The 22,500-nt window shown below is 44.5% G+C and overlaps 2 protein-coding genes across 2 annotated transcripts in view; both read left to right on the forward strand.

The window, feature by feature from the left end:
* Window positions 1-9,778, forward strand: part of LOC110531260 (ski oncogene-like) — a 101,945-nt gene extending 92,167 nt beyond the window's left edge. Inside the window, exons 4-6 of the mRNA XM_036988862.1 lie at window positions 1-318; window positions 2,970-3,200; window positions 5,983-9,778. The exon at window positions 1-318 is cut by the window's left edge and continues 38 nt beyond it. Coding sequence (XP_036844757.1) covers window positions 1-318; window positions 2,970-3,200; window positions 5,983-6,162 — 729 coding nt within the window. The 3' untranslated portion in view covers window positions 6,163-9,778. The remainder of the gene's footprint in view (window positions 319-2,969; window positions 3,201-5,982) is intronic.
* The window catches only part of tnr5 (Tumor necrosis factor receptor superfamily member 5), a gene marked incomplete at its 5' end in the record, with an annotated part of 1,066,050 nt that overhangs the window by 423,184 nt on the left and 620,366 nt on the right, over window positions 1-22,500 (forward strand).

Genomic DNA, 22,500 nt, shown 5'->3' on the forward strand with positions numbered 1-22,500 from the left:
ACCTCCTCCGGCTCTGCCAAGGACATAAGCTTGCCCGGCGCCCAGGTCCCAGTGTGTACGGTGACGTCGGCGGTGTTGAGCCCCGAGGACGGCCTTCTCCCTGGGGTAGCAGCAGCAGCAATGGCGGTGGTGTTGGCCCCTGAGGGCCCCGGGCCGGGGGGTCTGGAATCAGAGTTGGAGATCCTGAGGCAGGCGCTGGACAGCGGGCTGGACTCCAAGGAGTCTAAGGAGAAGTTTCTGCATGAGATCGTCAAGATGAGGGTGAAGCAGGAGGAGAAGCTGGGCTCAGCCCTGCAGGCCAAACGCAGCCTTCAACAGGTACAGAGACCCATCAATTCACAAATATATAATCAAAAATATACATTCATGCATTGCAAAGAAAGGGTGATAAACTATCCCTGTGTGCTGGGGCACCTTGGCTAAGATCCGAGGACCCAGAGCTAATGCCTAGGCTTTTGCCCTGTTTTTACTAATGCCTAGGCTTTAGCCCTGTTTTTACTAATGCCTAGACTTTAGCCCTGTTTTTTACTAATGCCTAGGCTTTAGCCCTGTTTTTTACTAATGCCTAGACTTTAGCCCTGTTTTTTACTAATGCCTAGACTTTAGCCCTGTTTTTTACTAATGCCTAGGCTTTAGCCCTGTTTTTTACTAATGCCTAGGCTTTAGCCCTGTTTTTACTAATGCCTAGGCTTTAGCCCTGTTTTTACTAATGCCTAGGCTTTAGCCCTGTTTTTACTAATGCCTAGGCTTTAGCCCTGTTTTTACTAATGCCTAGGCTTTAGCCCTGTTTTTACTAATGCCTAGGCTTTACCCCTGTTTTTTACTAATGCCTAGGCTTTAGCCCTGTTTTTACTAATGCCTAGGCTTTAGCCCTGTTTTTACTAATGCCTAGGCTTTAGCCTTGTTTTTACTAATGCCTAGGCTTTAGCCCTGTTTTTACTCATGCCTATGCTTTAGCCTTGTTTTTACTAATGGCTAGGCTTTAGCCCTGTTTTTACTAATGCCTCGGCTTTAGCCCTGTTTTTACTAATGCCTAGGCTTTAGCCCTGTTTTTACTAATGCCTAGGCTTTAGCCCTGTTTTTACTAATGCCTAGGCTTTAGCCCTGTTTTTACTAATGCCTAGGCTTTAGCCCTGTTTTTTTACTAATGCCTAGGCTTTAGCCCTGTTTTTACTAATGCCTAGGCTTTAGCCCTGTTTTTACTAATGCCTAGGCTTTAGCCCTGTTTTTACTAATGCCTAGGCTTTAGCCTTGTTTTTACTAATGCCTAGGCTTTAGCCCTGTTTTTACTCATGCCTATGCTTTAGCCTTGTTTTTACTAATGGCTAGGCTTTAGCCCTGTTTTTACTAATGCCTCGGCTTTAGCCCTGTTTTTACTAATGCCTAGGCTTTAGCCCTGTTTTTACTAATGCCTAGGCTTTAGCCCTGTTTTTACTAATGCCTAGGCTTTAGCCCTGTTTTTACTAATGCCTAGGCTTTAGCCCTGTTTTTTTACTAATGCCTAGGCTTTAGCCCTGTTTTTACTAATGCCTAGGCTTTAGCCCTGTTTTTTACTAATGCCTAGGCTTTAGCCCTGTTTTTACTAATGCCTAGGCTTTAGCCCTGTTTTTACTAATGCCTAGGCTTTACCCCTGTTTTTTACTAATGCCTAGGCTTTAGCCCTGTTTTTACTAATGCCTAGGCTTTAGCCCTGTTTTTACTAATGCCTAGGCTTTAGCCCTGTTTTTACTAATGCCAGTGTGTCTTAATTTCCTCAAACTCTTAAGTGCTAGACAGAGGGGAAAGTGTTCAGAAATGGGAAAGTACTGTACACGCATTAAGCAACTAACACAGAAGTGCTCTAACTCAGAGGCCTGGCAGCTGACACCATGACTTGGCAAAAAAACAAACGACAAACGGATGTTGCTGCGAAAGCAGACGGGGTTGACTTCCATTTTATTTTGGTCTTGGAAAGATACCAATAATTGTTTTTTGAAACGAGCGACAACTGTGTGTGTGTGCGATGGTACACAACGTGCATCCTCCCAAGACGAAACATTCTTGAATGACTGCGTTCCACTTGGCTTACGTTAAGTCATTGTCTGGAGATAGAGATGAGTAACACTAACACAACAAACGTCCCAGTTTAAAACAGCAGCCAGTTGAGAGTAAGCAATCACTCTTGTTCAAAGTTGTACTTAATTTACCAGACAGGACATTTAGTAAATTGAGCAAGAAGTAGACTGGAGGATTGTAGTTTGGTTCTTTTCATCATACTTTAACGAGGTAGCTAACAAAGCTTGAGGACAGATACGCTTGTCCTGGCAGTTAGGTTCCCATGACAAGTGAGTTTCCACACACACGCACGCACACACACACACACACACACACACGCACACACCAGAAATCTGTTAGTCTCTCAGTTTCAAAGAGGAAGGAAACCTCACTTCTGTTCGCCCTCTCATCTCCTTAACCCTTGACCTCTAGTAAACACTGTGCTGTGGTGTAATAGAACAGGGTTTTTCTTATGAAGCTCTGTTTCTTGATCTTCATATGAATGTATCATTGACCGAAACCACTTGACTGAAACCCCTGCCGCCCTTGACTTGATTTGTACAACTTATAACATTGTCTTAGAAAACAGTTGTATACGTTGTGCAGAACAATGTCTTCCACAATCGTAACCTTACATTATGCTTACATTGTGTTTGGGTTTCATAACCTTTTGTTTAACGATAGCTCTTTATCTGTTTTCCAGGAGTTCGCTATGACTTTCAGAAGGTTCAAAGTTCAACGGGGTTTCCCCAGGCTCAATGTCAACAGCTAGCTTGTTGTTTGATGTTAGCGTCCTTGAATAGGTTTAATGCTAACTCTTCCTCTGTAGGCTTATGCTAATTAGGTTACGCTAACCTGTACTCGGGAATGCTAATGAGTTGACGCCAACTCGGTAATGCAACCTCTATTTAGCTCATGTGTGAACTGTTCCCTAGGAGTTGGAGTTCCTGCGATTGGCTAAGAAAGAGAAGCTCAGGGAGGCCACGGAGGCCAAGCGGAACCTGAGGAAGGAGATTGAGCGCCTTCGTGCCGAGAGCGAGAAAAAGATAAAGGAGGCAAACGAGTCGCGCGTGCATCTGAAGAGGGAGCTGGAGCATGCCCGGCAGCTCAGAGTGTGTGACAAGGGCTGCGAGGCAGGTCGCCTGCGCGCCAAGTACTCCACACAGGTGAGGCCACACACAACACGCACACACGGGCAACTCAAACCCAGACACAGCAGTGTCTGTAGTCTGAGTCCGATTACATAAACACTCGGAACGGAAGCTAGCCCTCAGTAATTGCATCATTTTTGTCTAACACCAAGGCTAAGTCTTCTCATGGTCAATGGGGAAAGAGAAAAAAAAAAAATCCCCCGTCAAAAATAAATGGGTGTAACCCAAGGAGGAAACAGGAAGAGATGTCTAGTTCCTGTTAAGCATCATGGGAAATGTAGATTAGACAAAACAAAGGGGAGGTACACTCGATTCCCGTCTGTAGTTTCTCTAAAAAGAACAATTCCCTTTCCAGCCCTGTCATAAAGCCCTGTCATAAAGCCCTGCCATAAAGCCCTGCCATAACAACCTGCTATAAAGCCCTGTCATAAAGCCCTGTCATAACAACCTGCCATAAAGCCCTGTCATAAAGCCCTGTCATAACAACCTGCCATAAAGCCCTGTCATAAAGCCCTGTCATAACAACCTGCCATAAAGCCCTGTCATAACAACCTGCCATAAAGCCCTGTCATAAAGCCCTGTCATAAAGCCCTGTCATAAAAGCCTTTATTTGAGTGAATGTTTAAAATGTTTATTGTTTTTATAGCGTTTGCAGGCTTTGGGGAGACAGCTAAGTTAGGTCTATGTCAGGGCTCGTCCCAATGTTCACTGTTGTGTGTCTGGGTTAGGGCTAGGGCTTGTCTTAATGTGTTTCTGGGAAGGATGTGGAGAGACTTAGAGGTTTGCACGTGCAGAGGGAAGGATGTGGCCATTGGCTGTGTGTGTGTGTGTTTGTGTGCGTGTGTGTGTGTGTGTGTGTGTGTGTGTGTGTGTGTGTGTGTGTGTGTGTGTGTGTGTGTGTTTTAAGAGTTCAAAGCATGATATTAGGTAGTTAACGAGAAACAACAGAAAATGCTGAAAGTAGACACACCAGTCATATAGCCTGGGTCCTCAGCTCAACCCTTCCCTGAAAGTAGACACTCCAGTCATATAGCCTGGGTCCTCGGCTCAACCCTTCCCTGAAAGTAGACACACCAGTCATATAGCCTGGGTCCTCAGCTCAACCCTTCCCTGAAAGTAGACACACCAGTCATATAGCCTGTGTCCTCAGCTCAACCCGTCCCTGAACGTAGACACACCAGTAATATAGCCTGGGTCCTAAGCTCAACCCTTCCCTGAAAGTAGACGCACCAGTCATATAGCCTGGGTCCTCAGCTCAACCCTTCCCTGAAAGTAGACACACCAGTAATATAGCCTGGGTCCTCAGCTCAACCCTTCCCTGAACGTAGACACACCAGTGATATAGCCTGGGTCCTCAGCTCAACCCTTCCCTGAAAGTAGACACACCAGTCATATAGCCTGGGTCTTCAGCTCAACCCTTCCCTGAAAGTAGACACACCAGTAATTTAGCCTGGGTCCTCAGCTCAACCCTTCCCTGAAAGTAGACACACCAGTCATATAGCCTGGGTCCTCAGCTCAACCCTTCCCTGAAAGTAGACACACCAGTCATATAGCCTGGGTCCTCAGCTCAACCCTTCCCTGAAAGTAGACACACCAGTCATATAGCCTGGGTCCTCGGCTCAACCCTTCCCTGAAAGTAGACACACCAGTCATATAGCCTGGGTCCTCAGCTCAACCCTTCCCTGAAAGTAGACACACCAGTCATATAGCCTGGGTCCTCAGCTAAACCCTTCCCTGAAAGTAGACACACCAGTCATATAGCCTGGGTCCTCAGCTCAACCGTTCCCTGAAAGTAGACACACCAGTCATATAGCCTGGGTCCTCAGCTAAACCCTTCCCTGAAAGTAGACACACCAGTCACATAGCCTGGGTCCTCAGCTCAACCCTTCCCTGAAAGTAGACACACCAGTCATATAGCCTGGGTCCTCAGCTCAACCCTTCCCTGAAAGTAGACACACCAGTCATATAGCCTGGGTCCTCAGCTAAACCCTTCCCTGAAAGTAGACACACCAGTCATATAGCCTGGGTCCTCAGCTCAACCGTTCCCTGAAAGTAGACACACCAGTCATATAGCCTGGGTCCTCGGCTCAACCATTCCCTGAAAGTAGACACACCAGTCATATAGCCTGGGTCCTCAGCTCAACCCTTCCCTGAAAGTAGACACACCAGTCATATAGCCTGGGTCCTCAGCTCAACCCTTCCCTGAAAGTAGACACACCAGTCATATAGCCTGGGTCCTCAGCTCAACCCTTCCCTGAAAGTAGACACACCAGTCATATAGCCTGGGTCCTCAGCTCAACCCTTCCCTGAAAGTAGACACACCAGTCATATAGCCTGGGTCCTCAGCTCAACCCTTCCCTGAAAGTAGACACACCAGTCATATAGCCCGGGTCCTCAGCTCAACCCTTCCCTGAAAGTAGACACACCAGTCATATAGCCCGGGTCCTCAGCTCAACCCTTCCCTGAAAGTAGACACACCAGTCATATAGCCTGGGTCCTCGGCTCAACCCTTCCCTGAAAGTAGACACACCAGTCATATAGCCTGGGTCCTCAGCTCAACCCTTCCCTGAAAGTAGACACACCAGTCATATAGCCTGGGTCCTCAGCTCAACCCTTCCCTGAAAGTAGACACACCAGTCATATAGCCCGGGTCCTCAGCTCAACCCTTCCCTGAAAGTAGACACACCAGTCATATAGCCCGGGTCCTCAGCTCAACCCTTCCCTGAAAGTAGACACACCAGTCATATAGCCTGGGTCCTCAGCTCAACCCTTAATGGTGCTTTTTGTTTGGTTCCAGATCGAGGACCTGCAGATGAAGCTCCAGCATGCTGAGGCGGATCGCGAGCAGCTCCGAGCAGACCTACTGCAGGAGCGGGAAGCCAGGGAACACCTGGAGAGAGTGGTCAAGGAGCTGCAGCGGCAGCTGTGGCCCAAGGAGCAGAACACGCCTACCGTGGACAACCCCGTCAACAACTAACCCTTCCCTTGAACAACCCCGCGCCAATCCCCCACTATCAGCACCCAAAATAAAACTACGCCTGAGACCACCGAGACAGAATAGAGAAAAGTAGAAATATCAATCCTCAATGTGTGCGTGTATCCATCCTCACACAAATTGTATGAGTGCTTGGATGCATCCTTGGAGAGAGAAACAAAGGAAATCAAACTTGGTATTTGTACACTTATACCAAGTTGTTACTAGTTGTTGGTATTTGTACATATACCAAGTTGTTACTAGGACAAGCACTGAAACGCACCTCTCCTCCACAAACTGAAAATTGGATCGGAAGAAAAAAATATATATATATATATTTAGCACAACATTTTGTTGAGCCTGTATTTTCTGAGACAGAAACTGGTGAACATTTTGGATAAAAACTTTTCTATGATAAAAAAAAAGATAAAATACAATAATTTTACAACTGGCCTGTTTAGAGACAAAATGGAGGGCTGTCAAAATGGCAGAGGAGCCAGGAAGTAGGACTGGACTCCTCAGGCGTGCCCCAGCAGGGCTTCTGCTTCGTTTCCTGTGAAGAAGTTGGAGAATTTCATGACCTTATAAGCTATTTAAGAGACTGCATAACGATATGTAAAAAAAAAAAAAAAAAAGTACGAAAACATTTTCTTTGCTTCTTTGTGTGCTATAAGAGCTTGGAGACAAAAAAAAATGGATTTACAAAAAATATTAACAGACAGCAAGCAAGACAAACTACCACCAGTGTCATCTTGGTTAGTCGGTGTGTAGAGGAGGCCATTTTGATCCATTGAGGAAAAGTATAACGCTTGTCTACTATACCATTAATACATCATGAAGTTTACTATGGAAGGGGTCAGAGGATTGCATTGGACTAGATGTTTTCTCTCTTTGACACAGGTGCTGTATCTGTGTGTTCTGGCACACCTCTTAGAGTGAGCATTTCATTTAGATATTAACAACAAGAGATGTTCACACAAGCACACCGAAACAGCACACACACTTGTCTTCATTATGTGTTTGTGAGCATTTGGGTTAAAACCCAAAAGTCTTATCTTATAAAGATAAACTTTGTGATTATTTTGTATCTGGGTGCAATCTGAAGCCCAGATTTGTACACAGGACTTCTGCTGGGTTTCCCTCTGGGACTGTTGGTTAAAACTAGCTGAACCCGGCTTACTGCTTTCCATTTGTTTAGCGAGAGTTGGCATGACTTGCTCAAATGAAGATCGAAAATACAATTTTTGAATACTATGATTTTAGGGCTGGAAGTGGCGCCTTTAGCCAGAACCACAACATTTTATGTTTTAATTAAATGATGGTATGTAAATATATATATATATATATATATATATATATATATATGTGTGTGTTTTGTTTTTTTACAATAATGAATCGCACTTTGTCATTACAAAATACTGTTATAATGCCTTATACTCCCATTATTGTCTTCAATCTTACATTGGAGAGGATATATCCATGACAACAACAATACAAATCCAAGTGAGCATTTTGTTATTATATGCAACTCATTTAAATGCAATGTAATCATGTGTTTAAGACAAAAGATTGTAAATACAAAGAGAGAAAAGGGGTCTACACGCTTGCTGATACAGTTTGGGCTGTTGGAAAAATGTCGTTCCAATATTTTTGGGCACTAATCATACCATTTTTGTTGTCAATTAACAATTAAAGACAGTGGGATGTAGGGTTGCAAAAGAGAAAATGGCATGGGCGCCCAACTCTCCTAAAATGTTGGTATTTATTAATACGACAACGATTCATCCACGTTCCAAGGTGTGAAACACAGTGCTTTTAGACCATTCATGGGAAGGCAGTGATTATGACAGTCTGAAGACACATTGCTCATATATTTACCAGAAAAAAAAACATAAAGAGGATTAATGATATAGATGATTAATAAAAAATACATTTTTATAATGCTCCAGTTCAGAATGGGAACAATGCAAATTACAATGTACATTGTGTTTATGCTTTTTTCCTTTGGTTGTTGTTGTTGTTGTTGTTGTTGTTGTTGTTGTTTTAAATGTGGGATATTTTTATGGCTTGTTTCTTATGTTCCTTTTTTTCCAATAGAAAACTCATATATTTTCATTCATATGCATGACATTTGAGAAGGTTTACCATACATATAGTCATTATTGGGCATTGATACTGTACATGTAAGGATTGTATTGTGTTGTACAGCAAGCCTGTCTTTTCTAGAGGAATCTAACCATGTTCATTACATAGTTCAAGAAAAATAACTTTACACGCAAAAAACACAACCTGAAGTTCAAACACAATGCTGGACAACCTCAAGTGCCTGAAAGTGGGCAGAGGGTTTTCCAGATCAGGAACACTGGCGATGAAGTAACTGTTTGTATTTGGCCTCAGTAGGAACGTGCTCAAGAGTCAACTCCACCATGGGATGTCATTACCGTCACAGTGCAGATGTCACGCCCGTCACACAGTGCAGACACTGTCGACGGAGGGGACATTTTCATTCTCTCTTCTCTCTGCACTATCCCTCTGGATAGGCCTGACTTGACTACATTGCTCAAGCTACAAGATGCAGCTTTTTTCCCCAGTATTTCTAACCCAATGCAGTTTAAGGCGGTAATTACATTTACTTTTCTTCTTTTTGAGCAGAAACAATTTTACGACTTATAATTGTAAAAAAAAAAAAAAAAGATCTAATAAGGCATTTTGAATGATACCTTTAATTCATTCAGCAATGTTATTTTAGAGATATGCATGTCAAAAATAATTCTAGGTATCGACAGATACCATAGCTATGCGGTATTATGAGGTTCACTCTAGGTTGTAGAAAAAGATGACCTACCATTTTTATGTGATTTGGTCTGTCTATCCAAAGGTGGACATCTCTAACTAGTGAAGAGGGCATTATGTCCAAGCCCCATGTCTTAACAAACATTAGAAAGGCCAATGTTATTTAGAGACTGACACTGAGTCTGTGACTTTTGCAGACCTAAAATTGGTTCATTTTATAGTTGTTTTTACACTCGAGTGAATTGATATTTGTAGTTTCCTTTTCATGGTTTTCTACAAAAAAAGGGAGAAAATGACGACATTGGCTCTTTGCTCCCAAGTAAAAGAAAAAAACGGATAAATGATTTATTATTTTTTAAATAAGAACCATTTTGCTAAATGGAGGACAAAGAAGAAGCAATAACAGTAGAACATATAAAACTAGCCAGTGTGAAGATTTAAAAATAAGAATTTACAAGTGTAAATAATCTTTCATTTTTACAATATTGTATTATATATGTACATGGTGTTTCCTTTTTATCCAAAACAAATCTTTTCTCACAGCTGTCTTGTTTTGTTTTGGTTTGTGTTTTAACCAAGAACATGTTTCAAAAACAGTTATTGCAGTGCATTAGAGAATATTCTCTACATAAACATGTTGTTTATCCAATTATTTCTATTTTTATTTTACTGTAAGGTCTTTATATTGAAATACTTTTTTCACCAGTTCATATATTTTTTACAATATATTCAATATCAGATAGTGTACAGTGCCTTCAGAAAGTGTTCATAATTATTCCACATTTTGTTGTGTTCCAGCCTGAATAAAACATGTTTTAAATATATTTTTTGTCTCACCCATCTACTCACAAAACCCCATAATGACAAAGTGAAAACATGTTTTAGACAATTCTGCTAATTTATTGAAAATGAAATACAGAAATATCTTAATTTACATAAGTATTCTCATCCCTGAGTCAATACTTTGTAGAAGTACCTTTGGCAGCAATTCCAGCTGTGAGTCGTTCTGGGTACGTTTCTAAGCTTTCAACACCTTCAAGCTCGGTCAAATGGGGTGTTGATCATTGCTAGACAGGTCTTGCCATAGATTTTCAAGTAGATTTAAGTCAAAACTGACTCGGCCATGTAGGAACATTCAGTGTTTTCTTAGTTTGCAACTCCAGTGTAGATTTGGCCTTGTGTTTTAGGTCATTGTCCTGCTGAAAGGTGAATACATCTCCCAGTGCCTGGTGGAAAGCAGACTGAACCAGGTTTTCCTTTAGGATTTTGCTTGTGCTTAGAACCATTCTGTTTCTTTTTTTATCCTGAAAAACTCCCTTGTCCTTAACGATTATAAGCATACCCATAACATGATGCAGCCACACTATGCTTGAAAATATGGAGAATTGTACTCAGTAATAATGTCATATTCAGGACAAAAAGTTATTTCACTCTGTCAATTAGGTTAGTATTGTGGAGAACTACAATATTGTTGATCCATCCTCAGTTTTCTCCTTTCACAGCCATTAAACTCTGTACTTTTTAAAAAGTCACCATTGGCCTCATGGTGTAATCCTAGAGTGGTTTCTTTCCTCTCCGTCATCTGAGTTAGGAAGGACGCCTCTTTGTAGTGACTGGGTGTATTGATACACCATCCAAAGTGTAATTAATATGCTCAAAGGGATATTCAATGTCTGGGATATTCAATGTCTGTTTTTTTTACCCATCTACCAATAGGTGCCCTTTGTGAGGCATTGAAAAACCTCCCTGGTCTTTGTGGTTGAATCTGTGTTTGAAATTGACTGCTCAACTGAGGGACCTTACACGTATGTGTGGGGTACAGAGATAGGGTAGTCATTCAAAAATCATGTTTAACACTATTAATGCACACAGAGTGAGTCCATACAACTTATTATGTGACTTGTTAAGCACAGTTTTACTCCTGAACACATTTAGGCTTGCCATGACAAAGGGGTTGAATAGTTATTGACTCAAGACATTTCATCTTTTCGTTTCTAATTTGTTAAAATTTCGGAAAACATCATTCCGCTTTGACATTATGGGGTGTTGTGTGACAAAAACACTCTAAATGTAATCAATTTTAAATTCAGGCTGTCACAACAAAATGTGGAAAAAGTCAAGGGGTGTGAATACTTTCTGAATGCACTGTATGAATGTGTTCTTCAATGTGTTTCTATGGGTTAATAGCAGTAAGGCCAAATTCAATGTTTCATCAAGTAATGGTAGAAATGGGTCACACAAGAACTATCGCCACCTCGCAGGTTTTTTCCCCCATCCTCATGTATATTTTAGCCCTACGCTGCTGCTAATACTATATCAACTTTACAATTCTAGAAATATTTTTATGTAAGAGGTAAATGTATGCTTTCTCGTTTATTAATGACGCATATATAGTATGAGAAAAACGCTTGGCTTATTTATCTACTCCTTCCTCTCCCTTGCCCCCCCCCCCCCCCCCCCCCCATTCATCGACACCCTCTCACAACACGGACTATATTGTAAAGTAAAGGACTTTATGAGATTATGTTTGGAAATAGCTATGCTTATATACCACAGTGACTGAATGTACAGTGTATAGATGCATTAGCAGAAATAAAGTTGTTTGTCCAGATTAAATGACCCACATTTCTTTCTTATCAACAGCTGTTATGTTTCTTGCTTGTGACCATCAGTTTGGCTGACATGAAATTCAAACCCTTGACCTCGGGCGTCACAGTTTCTACACAATGCAATGACTTTGAATAATATTTTTGTACAAGCGTTTACCCACCTTTCGCAAAAAAAAAAAAAAAAAACGCTTCGAAAGTATAGGGAGTATTACTCAATTCACTTCACGACCGGTAATCAGTGATACTAGCAGAGTTACAAAGGCATTGAGTCATTGTGTCTTACTGAATAGCTCATGAATTGAACATTAAATGCATCAAATTCAAAGATAGAGGATGACATTTGCTCTTAAGGAATCAGACAGAGAGTTAACACCATTCAGTCACAGTCCTGGTGTGGCAGAATCACCGTTATAATGTATCTAGCTTCACCCAATCAAAATTCTACTTTTCTAAGGAAACATTTGACCGTTTTTATTATTCAAGTGTTCATACTACAAGTGGCATAGATTGACAAGGTGAATCCAGGTGAAAGCTATGGTCCCTTATTGATGTCACTTGTTAAATCCACTTCAATCCGTGTAGATGAAGGGGAGGAGACAGGTTAAAGAAATATTTTTAAGCCTTGAGACGTGTATGTGTGCCTTTCAGAGGGTGAATGGGCAAGACAAAAGATTTAAGTGCCTTTGAACGGGGTATGGTAGTAGGTGCCAGGCGCCCCGGTTTGTGTCAAGAACTGCAACGCTGCTGAGTGTTACATGCTCAACAGTTTCCCGTGTATATCAACAATGGTCCACCACCCAAAGGACGCACTGTAACACCACCCAAAGGACACACTATAACACCACCCAAAGGACACACTGTAACACCACCCAAAGGACACACTATAACACCACCCAAAGGACACACTATAACACCACCCAAAGGACACACTGTAACACCACCCAAAGGACACACTGTAACACCACCCAAAGGACACACTATAACACCACCCAAAGGACACACTATAACACCACCCAAAGGACACACTATAACACCACCCAAAGGACACACTGTAACACCACCCAAAGGACACACTGTAACACTACATTTCCGCGATAAGGATGAATAGAGTCCCTAAAGGAACAACCCATGTTGTTGCTTAGGGCCGGCTCTGACTGAATGTGTGGTTATTGATGTGGGTACATAAACCCGCGAGCCACTTTGGCCGCTCATGACCAGTTCCGATTTTTTGTGTGGCCCCCACTCCCATCAAAGTTGACCATCCCTGTAGTAGGACATTGTACAATTTGATGTAAACATTCATTGCATGTACACACACACCCTTGCGTACCAGACGTGTCCATGTGGCTTCACTGCAAGCTTTATCGTACCCTTGCTATACTGCTGTGTCTCTGCATGTCGGGCTTTTGACTTAAACAGTGTTTGCAGTAGTAAGGTGTTGTACTCTGGTGTGTAAGATGTGGTTTCATGTCACGGGGCAGGCTTTTATTTCTAGCTTTGAGTTGAGAGTCTCTTCCTCTCTCTGGCAGTCTGTCAGTTTCCACGATGACAACTCGTGCACGCCACTTTGGCATATTGAATAGCTCAGGGGTCTGAGTTTTGAAGCACAGACTCCGAGGCATGTGGGACAGATGTGCTTTCCCTGGTGTTGTTGGTCCAGTTGTGCAGGAGTGATGCTTTGCTCTGGCTGCAGTTCGATGGTTGTGTCTGTCCTTCTCTAAGGGTTCTATTCAATCAGCACCATGGAAGTTCAGCTTTACAGCGTGATTTAAATTTAAAAGGTAATGTTTACCGAGACTGCCTTCACGGTAAACGCTGCTTATGTCGGCTTACTTGGAAATCCCCTTTACATTTCTCTCACGGAATCTGTAACGCTTCAGTTTTACAGATTAAATAGAGCTCTAAATTGTCAACTTCTATGAGGGTTTTGGAGTGACAGGTGGATCGGTTAGAGGAAACATCTGTTAATTGGCTCGGCTGGATTTGGCAAAACTTGAGGGTGTGTTTCAGGTTGTCTTTGAATAGTTTTTTTTAGGGGGGGTCGGCTTGTCTTCTGGTGTAGCTCATCTTGGGAGGCGCTGTTGAGACATTCTGATGGTGTGGTGGTGTGGTAGTTTGGTGCTGTTGAGACATTCTGATGGTGTGGTGGTGTGGTGGTGTTGAGACATTCTGATGGTGTGGTGGTGTTGAGACATTCTGATGGTGTGGTGGTGTGGTGGTGTTGAGACATTCTGATGGTGTGGTGGTGTTGAGACATTCTGATGGTGTGGTGGTGTTGAGACATTCTGATGGTGTGGTGGTGTGGTGGTGTTGAGACATTCTGATGGTGTGGTGGTGTTGAGACATTCTGATGGTGTGGTGGTGTGGTGGTGTTGAGACATTCTGATGGTGTGGTGGTGTTGAGACATTCTGATGGTGTGCTGGTGTTGAGACATTCTGATGGTGTGGTGGTGTGGTGGTGTTGAGACATTCTGATGGTGTGGTGGTGTTGAGACATTCTGATGGTGTGGTGGTGTTGAGACATTCTGATGGTGTGCTGGTGTTGAGACATTCTGATGGTGTGGTGGTGTGGTGGTGTTGAGACATTCTGATGGTGTGGTGGTGTTGAGACATTCTGATGGTGTGGTGGTGTGGTGGTGTTGAGACATTCTGATGGTGTGGTGGTGTTGAGACATTCTGATGGTGTGGTGGTGTTGAGACATTCTGATGGTGTGGTGGTGTGGTGGTGTTGAGACATTCTGATGGTGTGGTGGTGTTGAGACATTCTGATGGTGTGGTGGTGTGGTGGTGTTGAGACATTCTGATGGTGTGGTGGTGTTGAGACATTCTGATGGTGTGCTGGTGTTGAGACATTCTGATGGTGTGGTGGTGTGGTGGTGTTGAGACATTCTGATGGTGTGGTGGTGTTGAGACATTCTGATGGTGTGGTGGTGTTGAGACATTCTGATGGTGTGATGGTGTGGTAGTGTGGTGGTGTTGAGACATTCCATCCTGATGGTGTGATAGTGTGGCCAGTCCATCCTGATGGTGTGATGGTGTGACCGGTCCATCCTGATGGTGTGATGGTGTGGCCGGTCCATCCTGATGGTGTGATGGTGTGATGGTGTGATGGCGTGGCCGGTCCATCAGAGCTGTTCCTTTAAGTTCTTAGCCTCAATGCTGGTGTTGTTGACTTTTTGCATTGCTTTCAGGTTGGAAACCTTGTCTAGCCACCGGATAATAGATCTCAGAGATCGTATATGGAATGTCTCCAGCTGTTTGACGTTGGGACTGTACAGAGTCCAGCCATACAGCTGTTTGACGTTGGGACTGTACAGAGTCCAGCCATACAGCTGTTTGACGTCGGGACTGTACAGAGTCCAGCCATACAGCTGTTTGACGTTGGGACTGTACAGAGTCCAGCCATACAGCTGTTTGACGTCGGGACTGTACAGAGTCCAACCATACAGCTGTTTGACGTTGGGACTGTACAGAGTCCAGCCATACAGCTGTTTGACGTTGGGACTGGACAGAGTCCAGCCATACAGCTGTTTGACATTGGGACTGTACAGAGTCCAGCCATACAGCTGTTTGACGTTGGGACAGAGTCCAGTCATACAGCTGTTTGACGTTGGGACAGTCCAGCCATACAGCTGTTTGACGTTGGGACAGAGTCCAGCCATACAGCTGTTTGACGTTGGGACAGAGTCCAGCCATACAGCTGTTTGACATTGGGACAGAGTCCAGCCATACAGCTGTTTGACGTTGGGACAGAGTCCAGCCATACAGCTGTGAAGAGTGATTGTATTCCAATAGAAATGCTGGAAGAACATAATTGAAAAGATAAACACTGCATCCAGATATTAGTATTTATTTGAGGGGATGAAATGGAAGCTATGCACTTCTATCATTCACAAGTCTGTACCAATACACTTAGTCCAAACCCATATGGCATGAGACAAACGCTCACAAGTTTCGATATGATATGACACAAGTCACTTCTCATATGAGAAGTGATGTGTGTCGAACAATGTTGTGATGAACATGAAGCCAGTGAAAAATAAATCAATGTAAGACAATAAACCATTTTGGAACTCCATCCCGTGATTTCCCTTTAGCCCAGCTTGGTGTATCACAGTGGCTCGCCCACACACCACTGACCGGTGTAGGGTGAAGCACGGACCGTCTTATTCCATGATGCCAGACCAGGCCCAGGCTGGTGTTGCCTCCCCACCTGCCTGCTCCTATCGCCCACATTCCCCACCATGGTGAGGACTCTCATCAGACACTTAACTCCTCTGCTATGCTGTGCTCTCCCCAGCTCAGCTCTCCCGAGCTCAGCTCTCCCCAGCTCAGCACTCCCCAGCTCAGCACTCCCCAGCTCAGCTCTCCCCAGCTCAGCTCTCCCCAGCTCACCTCTCCCCAGCTCAGCTCTCCCCAGCTCAGCTCTCCCCAGCTCAGCACTCCCCAGCTCAGCACTCCCCAGCTCAGCTCTCCCCAGCTCAGCTCTCCCCAGCTCAGCACTCCCCAGCTCAGCTCTCCCCAGCTCAGCTCTCCCCAGCTCAGCTCTCCGCAGCCAGCCACCCTCCCAGCTGCACGGGGCTATTGACTGACCCAATTACCAGGTTGCCAGGCAGTTACATGGATGGTCAGAGAACAGGGGCCTGCGGTAAGCTCATTAGACTGTGGTGCCTCTCTCGTTCTCTCTCACTCCCTATTTCCCTTTGTGTCTGCATCACTCGCTCTCTCACGCTGCCTCTCTCCCTCTCTCTCACGCTCCCTCTCTCCCTCTCTCCCTCTCTACCTATCTCCCTCTCTCTCACGCTCCCTCTCTCCCTCTCTCTCACGCTCCCTCTCTCTCACGCTCCCTCTCTCCCTCTCTCTCACGCTCCCTCTCTCCCTCTCTCCCTCTCTCCCATGCTCCCTCTCTCCCTCTCTCCCTCTCTCGTGCATACAGTTTGTTATTTAGTCATATCTAATTCATTGTATTAAAAGGGAATTTAACAGTAATTTAACATTTCTGGCGCCTACCAGAACGTTCACTATCCCCCTCACAGAACTAATCGATATTCAGAACATAGCGGAACAGTGTACTGAACGCTTTTGATTCTGTCAAATAAAGATGATAGTCTATGACTGCCGTCTTCCAATAACTACTATAACTACTATTACCACTATTACCACTATTACTACTATTACTACTATTACTATTATTACTACTATAACTACTATTACTACTATTACTACTATAACTACTATTACCACTATTACTACTATAACTACTATTACTACTATTACCACTATAACTACTATTACTACTATTACTACTATTACCACTATTACTACTATTACTACTATTACTACTATTACTACTATTACCACTATTACTACTATTACCACTATAACTACTATTACCACTATTACTATTATTACTGCTATAACTACTATTACCACTATTACTACTATTACTACTATTACTACTATAACTACTATTACTATTATTACTACTATAACTACTATAACTACTATTACTACTATTACTACTATTACTACTATTACCACTATTACTACTATAACCACTATAACTACTATTACCACTATTACTACTTTTACTACTATAACTACTATTACCACTATTACTACTATAACTACTATTACCACTATTACCACTATTACTACTATTACTACTATTACTACTATTACCACTATTACTACTATAACTACTATTACTACTATTACTACTATTACCACTATTACCACTATAACCACTATTACTACTATTACCACTATTACTACTATTACTACTATAACCACTATAACTACTATTACCACTATAACCACTATAACCACTATTACTACTTTTACTACTATAACTACTATTACCACTATTACCACTATTACTACTATTACTACTATTACCACTATAACCACTATAACCACTATTACTACTATAACTACTATTACCACTACTCTTACTATTACTGCTATTACTACTATTACTAGTATTACTACTATTACTACTATTACCACTATTACCACTACTCCTACTATTACTACTATAACTACTATTACTACTATTACCACTAGTACTACTACCTCTATTAATATTACTACTATGTATTTCAGATGGCTACTTTTTCACACAACGTGGAAATCTGCCACCTTGTCAGAAATGTTCACCTGTCTTTGTGATTGTCTCCACCCCCTCAAGGTGTTGCTCATCTTTCCCATTATCCCCTGTGTATGTTTTCCTGTGTTTTCTGTCTGTCTGTTGCCAGTTCGTCTTGTTTATTCAAGCCTACTAGCGTTTTGTCTCAGCTCCTGTTTTTTTCCCTAGTCTCTCTTTTTCCTCGTCCTCCTGGTTTTTGACCTTTCCCTGTCCTGACCTTGTACCCGCCCACCTGACCACTGCCTATCTCTGACCCTGAGCCTGGCTGCCGTCCTGTACATTGGCCTCTGCTCTGGATTACCGACCTCTGCCTGACCTGACCTGACCCTGAGCCTGGCTGCCATCCTGTACCTTGGCCTCTACTCTGGATTACCGACCTCTGCCTGACCTGACCTGACCCTGAGCCTGGCTGCCGTCCTGTACCTTGGCCTCTGCTTTGGATTACCGACCTCTGCCTGACCTGACCCTGAGCCTGCCTGCCGTCCTGTACCTTGGCCTCTGCTCTGTATTATCAACCCCTGCCTGCCTTGACCTGTGTTTGCCTGCCCCTGTGGTTACAATAGACATTGTTACTTCACACAGTCTGCACTTGGGTCTTACCTTGATTCCTGATAGAAATGTCTACTGGACATTTTGTGTCACTGAATGTGGGAATATAAGAACATTTTCAAATCAAATGCTAATTGCATGTTCGCCTTTCTATTGTGGTGCTGGGAATCAAAAGCAAATCCACTAGTTAGTCATCAATAATAATTGTTGTTGTCAATATGCTAGAATTTCCAAAGACCGAAAAAGAAGACAGAGGGGTCAAATGTAGAGTCGCAATTCAACGGCTCAGACACAAGAGGTATGGGGCAGGGTCTACAGTCAGTCAAGGACTACAAAAGAAAAACCAGCCCCGTCGCGGACCACGATATCTTGCTCCCAGACAAACTAAACAACTTCTTTGCTCGCTTTAAAGACAATACAGTGCCACTGACCCAGCCCGCTACCAAAACCTGCAGGCTCTCCTTCACTGCAGGCAACGTAAGTAAAACATTTAAAGGTGTTAACCCTCGCAAGGCTGCCGGACCAGACGGCATCCCCAGCCGCGTCCTCAGAGCATGTACAGACCAGCTGGCTGGTGTGTTTACGGACATATTCAATCAATCCTTATCCCAGTCTGCTGTTCCCACATGCTTCAAGAGGGCCACCACTGTTCCTGTTCCCAAGAAAGCTAAGGTAACTGAACTAAATGACTATCGCCCCGTAGCACTCACTTCCGTCATCATGAAGTGCTTTGAGAGGCTAGTCGAGGACCATATCACCTCCACCCTACCTGACACCCTAGACCCACTCCAATTTGCTTACTGCCCCAATAGGTCCACAGACGATGCAATCACAATCACACTGCACACTGCCCTAACCCATCTGGACAAGAGGAATACCTATGTGACAATGCTGTTCATCAACAACAGCTCAGCATTTAACACCATAGTACTCTCCAAACTCGTCATTAAGCTCGAGACCCTGGGTCTCAACCCCGCCCTGCGCAACTGGGTCCTGGACTTCCTGACGGGCCGCCCCCAGACGGTGAAGGTAGGTAACAACGTCTCCACCCCGTTGATCCTCAACACTGGGGCCCCACAAGGGTGCGTTCTCAGCCCTCTCCTGTACTCCCTGTTCACCCATAAAGTTCACTGTTCACCCACCTGTTCACTCATCAAGTTTCCAGACGACACTACAGTGGTAGGCTTGATTACCAACAGGGAGGAGGTGAGGGCCCTCGGAGTGTGGTGTCAGGAAAATAACTTCACACTCAGTGTCAACAAAACAAAGGAGATGATCGTGGACTTCAGGAAACAGCAGAGGGAGCACCCACCTATCCACATCGATGGGACAGTAGTGGAGAAGGTGGAAAGTTTTAAGTTCCTGGGCGTACACATCACTGACAAACAGAAATGGTCCACCCACACAGACAGCGTGGTGAAGAAGGTGCAGCAGCGCCTCTTCAACCTCAGGAGGCTGAAAAAATGTGCCTTGTCACCGATTTAGTCCAAAGTGATGTGAAAACAATAATGAGATGAAATTAAAGACTGAACCACAGTACATCAGGGGCCATTCCAGGGCCAACTGGGCTGCTGAACTTCTCTGCCTTCTTCGCTCCTCTTTCAACAAAACACGACGCGACACGATCACAAAAACCCACTGAGAAATCCCACTCTATTGAGCATACAATCTCTCTGTTTTCAATTGTGAATCATGATTCAAATCGATGATGACTCGATGATTCAAATTTATGAAGAGATGACAATGTTATGAGGGCAGCCAAAAGGGTATATTTACAGGGGTGGGGTTGGGAACACTTTTTTGCGAACATGAATAGGAGTACACACTGCCCATTCGTTCGGTAAAAAGACATCGACTGCCATTTTCATTGTGTCTCGACCCACATGCCTCGCTGACATGATGGAGGTTGATTGAGAGCACTTTGTGTGTGTGTGTGTGTGTGTGTGTGTGTGAGTGAGAGAGAGAGAGCGAGAGAGCGAGAGAGTGTGTGTGTGTGTGTGTGTGTGTGTGTGTGTGTGTGTGTGTGTGTGTGTGTGTGTGTGTGTGTGTGTGGCCGTGTTTGAGTGTGTGCGTGTGTGTGCATGTGTGTGTGTATGTGTGTGTGTGGCCGTGCGCGCGCGCGCGCGCGTGCGCATGCGCGCGTGTGTGTGTGTGTGTGTGTGTGTGTGTGTGTGTGTGTGTGTGTGTGTGTGGTGGGGAGGTATATTACTAATTTCTCCCCAGGTCCATTCTGCCTTTTCAAAAACCAAGCCATGAGGTCGAAGGAATTGTCCGTAGAGCTCCGAGACAGGATTGTGTTGAGACAGATCTGGGGAAGGGTAGGAAAACATTTCTGCAGCATTGAAGGTCCGCAAGAACACAGTGGCCTCCATCATTCTTAACTTGAAGAAGTTTGGAACCACCAAGACTCTTCCTAGAGCTGGCCGCCTGGCCAAACTGAAAAATCAGGGTAGGGGCTTGGTCAGGGAGGTGACCAAGACCCCGATGGTCGCTCTCACAGATCTCCGCAGTTCCTATTTGGAGATGGGAGAACCTTCCAGAAGGACAACCACCTCTGTAGCACCACCTATCAGGCGTTTATGGTAGAGTGGCCAGATGGAAGCTACTCCTCAGTAAAAGGTACATGACAGCCTGCTTGGAGTTTGCATAAAGGCACCTAAAAACTCTCAGACCACGAGAAACAAGATTCTCTGGTCTGATGAAACCAAGACTGAACCCTTTGGCCTGAATGCCAAGCGTCTGGAGGAAACCAGGCACCACCCTTAGAGCTTGAGAGGATCTTCAGAGAAGAATGGGAGAAACTCCCCAAGTGCAGGTGTGCCAAGCTTGTAGCGTCATACAAGAAGACTCAATGCTGTAAACACTGCTAAACGTGCTTCAACAAACTACTGAGTAAAGGGTCTGAATTCTTATGTAAATGTGATATAGTTTCTTTTTTTTTCTTTTTTATAAATTAGCAAAAAAATCTAAAAACCTGTTTTGGCTTTGTCATTATGGGGTATTGTGTGTAGATTGACGAGTAAATAATTTAAAAAAATGTTTAGGCTATAACCTAACAAAATGTGGAAAAAGTCAAGGCGTCTGAATATTTCCGAAGGCACTGTATGAATAAATTAACATAAAGGGGAGGAACAAGGCGGCAACCACCAAACACTTGCTCTGTCTGCCCTACCTGCACTCAGCTTCTCTGTCTGCCCTGTGTGCCCTCAGGTTCTCTGTCTGCCCTACCTGCAGTCAGCTTCTCTGTCTGCCCTGTGTGCACTCAGCTTCTCTGTCTGCCCTACCTGCAGTCAGCTTCTCTGTCTGCCCTGTGTGCACTCAGCTTCTCTGTCTGTCCTGTGTGCACTCAGCTTCTCTGTCTGCCCTGTGTGCACTCAGCTTCTCTGTCTGCCCTACCTGCAGTCAGCCTCTCTGTCTGCCCTGTGTGCACTCAGCTTCTCTGTCTGCCCTGTGTGCACTCAGCTTCTCTGTCTGCCCTGTGTGCACTCAGCTTCTCTGTCTGCCCTGTGTGCACTTAGCTTCTCTGTCTGCCCTATGTGCACTCAGCTTCTCTGTCTGCCCTACCTGCAGTCAGCTTCTCTGTCTGCCCTGTGTGCAGTCAGCTTCTCTGTCTGCCCTGTGTGCACTCAGCTTCTCTGTCTGCCCTACCTGCAGTTAGCTTCTCTGTCTGCCCTGTGTGCACTCAGCTTCTCTGTCTGCCCTGTGTGCACTCAGCTGCGCTGTCTGCCCTGTGTGCACTCAGCTTCTCTGTCTGCCCTACCTGCAGTCAGCTTCTCTGTCTGCCCTGTGTGCACTCAGCCTCTCTGTCTGCCCTGTGTGCACTCAGCTGCGCTGTCTGCCCTGTGTGCACTCAGCCTCTCTGTCTGCCCTGTTTGCACTCAGCTGCTCTGTCTGCCCTGTGTGCACTCAGCCTCTCTGTCTGCCCTGTGTGCACTCAGCTGCACTGTCTGCCTTGTGTGCACTCAGCTTCTCTGTCTGCCCTACCTGCAGTCAGCTTCTCTGTCTGCCCTGTGTGCACTCAGCTTCTCTGTCTGCCCTGTGTGCACTCAGCTTCTCTGTCTGCCCTGTATGCACTCAGCCTCTCTGTCTGCCCTGTGTGCACTCAGCTTCTCTGTCTGCCCTGTATGCACTCAGCCTCTCTGTCTGCCCTGTGTGCACTCAGCTTCTCTGTCTGCCCTGTATGCACTCAGCCTCTCTGTCTGCCCTGTGTGCACTCAGCTTCTCTGTCTGCCCTGTATGCAC

This window comes from Oncorhynchus mykiss, chromosome 9 (assembly GCF_013265735.2).
Source record: "Oncorhynchus mykiss isolate Arlee chromosome 9, USDA_OmykA_1.1, whole genome shotgun sequence".
Classification (NCBI taxonomy): domain Eukaryota; kingdom Metazoa; phylum Chordata; class Actinopteri; order Salmoniformes; family Salmonidae; genus Oncorhynchus; species Oncorhynchus mykiss.